The sequence below is a fragment of the Echinops telfairi genome, unplaced genomic scaffold, assembly GCF_000313985.2.
Source record: "Echinops telfairi isolate 266 unplaced genomic scaffold, ASM31398v2 ScPeMD7_7468;HRSCAF=8506_0, whole genome shotgun sequence".
NCBI classification, from domain to species: Eukaryota; Metazoa; Chordata; class Mammalia; order Afrosoricida; family Tenrecidae; genus Echinops; species Echinops telfairi.
The window spans coordinates 43,263,020-43,265,380 of record NW_022111369.1 but is presented as its reverse complement, the minus strand read 5'-3'; the positions used below and the strand labels follow the sequence as shown (position 1 = coordinate 43,265,380).

The 2,361-nt window shown below is 49.8% G+C and overlaps 1 protein-coding gene across 1 annotated transcript; it reads right to left on the bottom strand.

Moving 5' to 3' along the window:
* Window positions 1-539: 539 nt before the first annotated feature.
* Window positions 540-1,886, bottom strand: LOC105978678 (PRAME family member 6-like). The gene is given in 4 exon segments (XM_045284349.1): window positions 540-1,026; window positions 1,028-1,254; window positions 1,721-1,847; window positions 1,849-1,886. Coding segments are annotated over 4 exon segments (879 nt in total).
* Window positions 1,887-2,361: the final 475 nt, after the last annotated feature.

The following is a 2,361-nucleotide window of genomic DNA, read 5'->3' as shown; positions in this document are numbered from 1 at the left end:
AGCTAGATGTGTCTTGTCAGCTGCATTGTCTCCCAGGGAATGAGTTTCTGTATACCGCCTCCAGCAAGCTATTTATCTCCTTAGCAGCTCCAAATGAGGTCATCAAGCTGTGACCTGAATGACAGACTAAATCCACCCCTTCACTCGTAAGTCTCAAACTGACCACAGATTATGTAACTACCACATTTTGTAACATTGGGAGCACTTGCAGTCCTAGCAGATCTCCTGTGTCTTGGCTTCCATGTTGTCTGGTTCCAGTGAAGGGTTGACTTCAGTCAAACTGGTCATGTGAGATGCATCCTCTGACCAATCCTTGTGAATCCCATTGAAACCATAGACTAGTCTTTCAAAAATGGCATTGAGATCCAGAGGCAGAAGTTATGACGATTGAGGACAGATGACAAAGAAGAGGGTCATGGCACTAGTTGTCCAGATGGATGCAGATTGCATCACAAACCTTGTGACAAGTCCTGTGAGCAAAGCTTACTGAGTGGGGCCTGTTAGGCTCCAGGATCAGCCTCAACTCCCCCATCACCTCTTCAAGAGTACCCCTGTGTAGAGTTCATGGGGGCCCACACAGCATGTAGAGGGACAGGAAGCTTTAGAAAGGTAAACTTGCACCTTGGGACAGTGTGAACCAGCAGCTCTTGTAGGACAGCCATGGACACTGGGTTTCCACAGAGCATCAAGGTTCTGAGCTGAGAGCAAGTGCTCAGAGCTGGCTGCAAGGCACCGAGTTCAGAGTCCAGGATGTCACAGTCAGCTAGGTCCAGGTCCATTAGGGTGGCTGAGACCTGGTTCAGCAGAGCAGGGAGCAATTCATAACTGAAGCCTGTCCTGCTTACACCACTCAGCTCCAGGGACCTTAGGTGGCTGGCGCAGGGACACAAGAACAGGTGTGTCAAGTCATGGTCCAACAGCGTGCAATGACTTATTCTGAGGGTCTTCAGTGGGGTCTGCAAGCATCTACACAGCTGGTGGAGGTGGTTCTTGAGGAAGGTGGCAGAGTGCAGGATGAGGTCAACACCAATTCAGACTGAGGAGCTGGGAGGTGAATTGTGGAAGTAGCTTCTCTACCTCGTCCTCATCTTCCTCCCCGGGGACTATGCAATGAAAGGTGCATTCAGAGAGAAAGAGTGTACGCGGGTGGACCATCTGGGCCAGGTGATGAGCAAACCAGTTGAGGCTTTGCAGATCCCAACTACTATGTACTTCCACGTCTTGGACAGAGTCCAGCTGCACCATTTTCAGGATCTCTCCAAGAATGGGGAAGTTAGGGTACACTCCCCACAAACTCCCCCTTCCTACAGTGCAGGTGTGGCAGAGCCTTCCTGTGCTTGACCCTTTCAATGAGGAAGGTGAGACATTCATCTGGGACTTCCTAAAAGCACAGATCGGTGATCACCTTCACAGGGGCCAATGCTGGATGCTTCCCCACTGACATGGACTTGTCCCCTTTTTGAGTCAGAGTCCTGGGCTGGGTGCCCTCTGGCTCCTCCGATGAGGTCATGGAAGCACTAGACTGGGATCCCGACCACATGCACCAGAAGATAGTGTCAGTGTTCCATGGTAAATCCTGTCATTTCAGGTGGCTTCTACTGCACAGAACATTTTTGGCAATCAAGATGCCAAGACCATCAAATACAGACTGCAAGATGTCAGCGTGAGACTGATAATCTTCCATCCGAGCCCCCAGGGGGAGCTGGAAGAAGAGCCATACCCCAACCATGGCCGTTATGGTCTCTCTGTGTTCCCAGACAACAGCTGCCATGAACAAGGGAGGGAAGAGGGCTCTGGGCAGCCACTCCAGAGTGGCAATGGCCGAGGCCTCATTCTGCAACACACAACACAAGGTCCAGGAGCCTGGGAGGGTTCCTCCAGCTCATGATGAGACTAGCAAGGTCAACATGGAGTTAGAGTTCAAACTGGCTTCTTTATCTGACTCAAGTTGGTCCAGAGGCTTTTGATGCAAGATAGACAGGTCCAATGGCAGGCAGTGACCTCTTCAGCCTGAGTCTAGGAACAGCGTCTAGGATCCAGGCAGGAATTGCAGGTCCACTGAAGCCCTTTATCCAGGTGAACTCTCTTCACTGTAATAATCTCAAGTCAGATTTATCATTTTGATCTTCTATAGTCATCTTGCCAATGCACTCTGTTTGGTAACACTTTCCTCTGTTAGGGACAGAGGGAAATCGTCAGAGGATTATTTCCTATGTAGATCCCACAAAAGTATCTTGGGTTCCTACTAAAATCCATAGCCTTCTGTAAACCAGATGCTCACAATTTGGGCTCGGATACTATTCCCTCCTTTGGTTTCAGATTATATGATTTACAGTCCTTCGGTCAATGATGTTGGTGTGC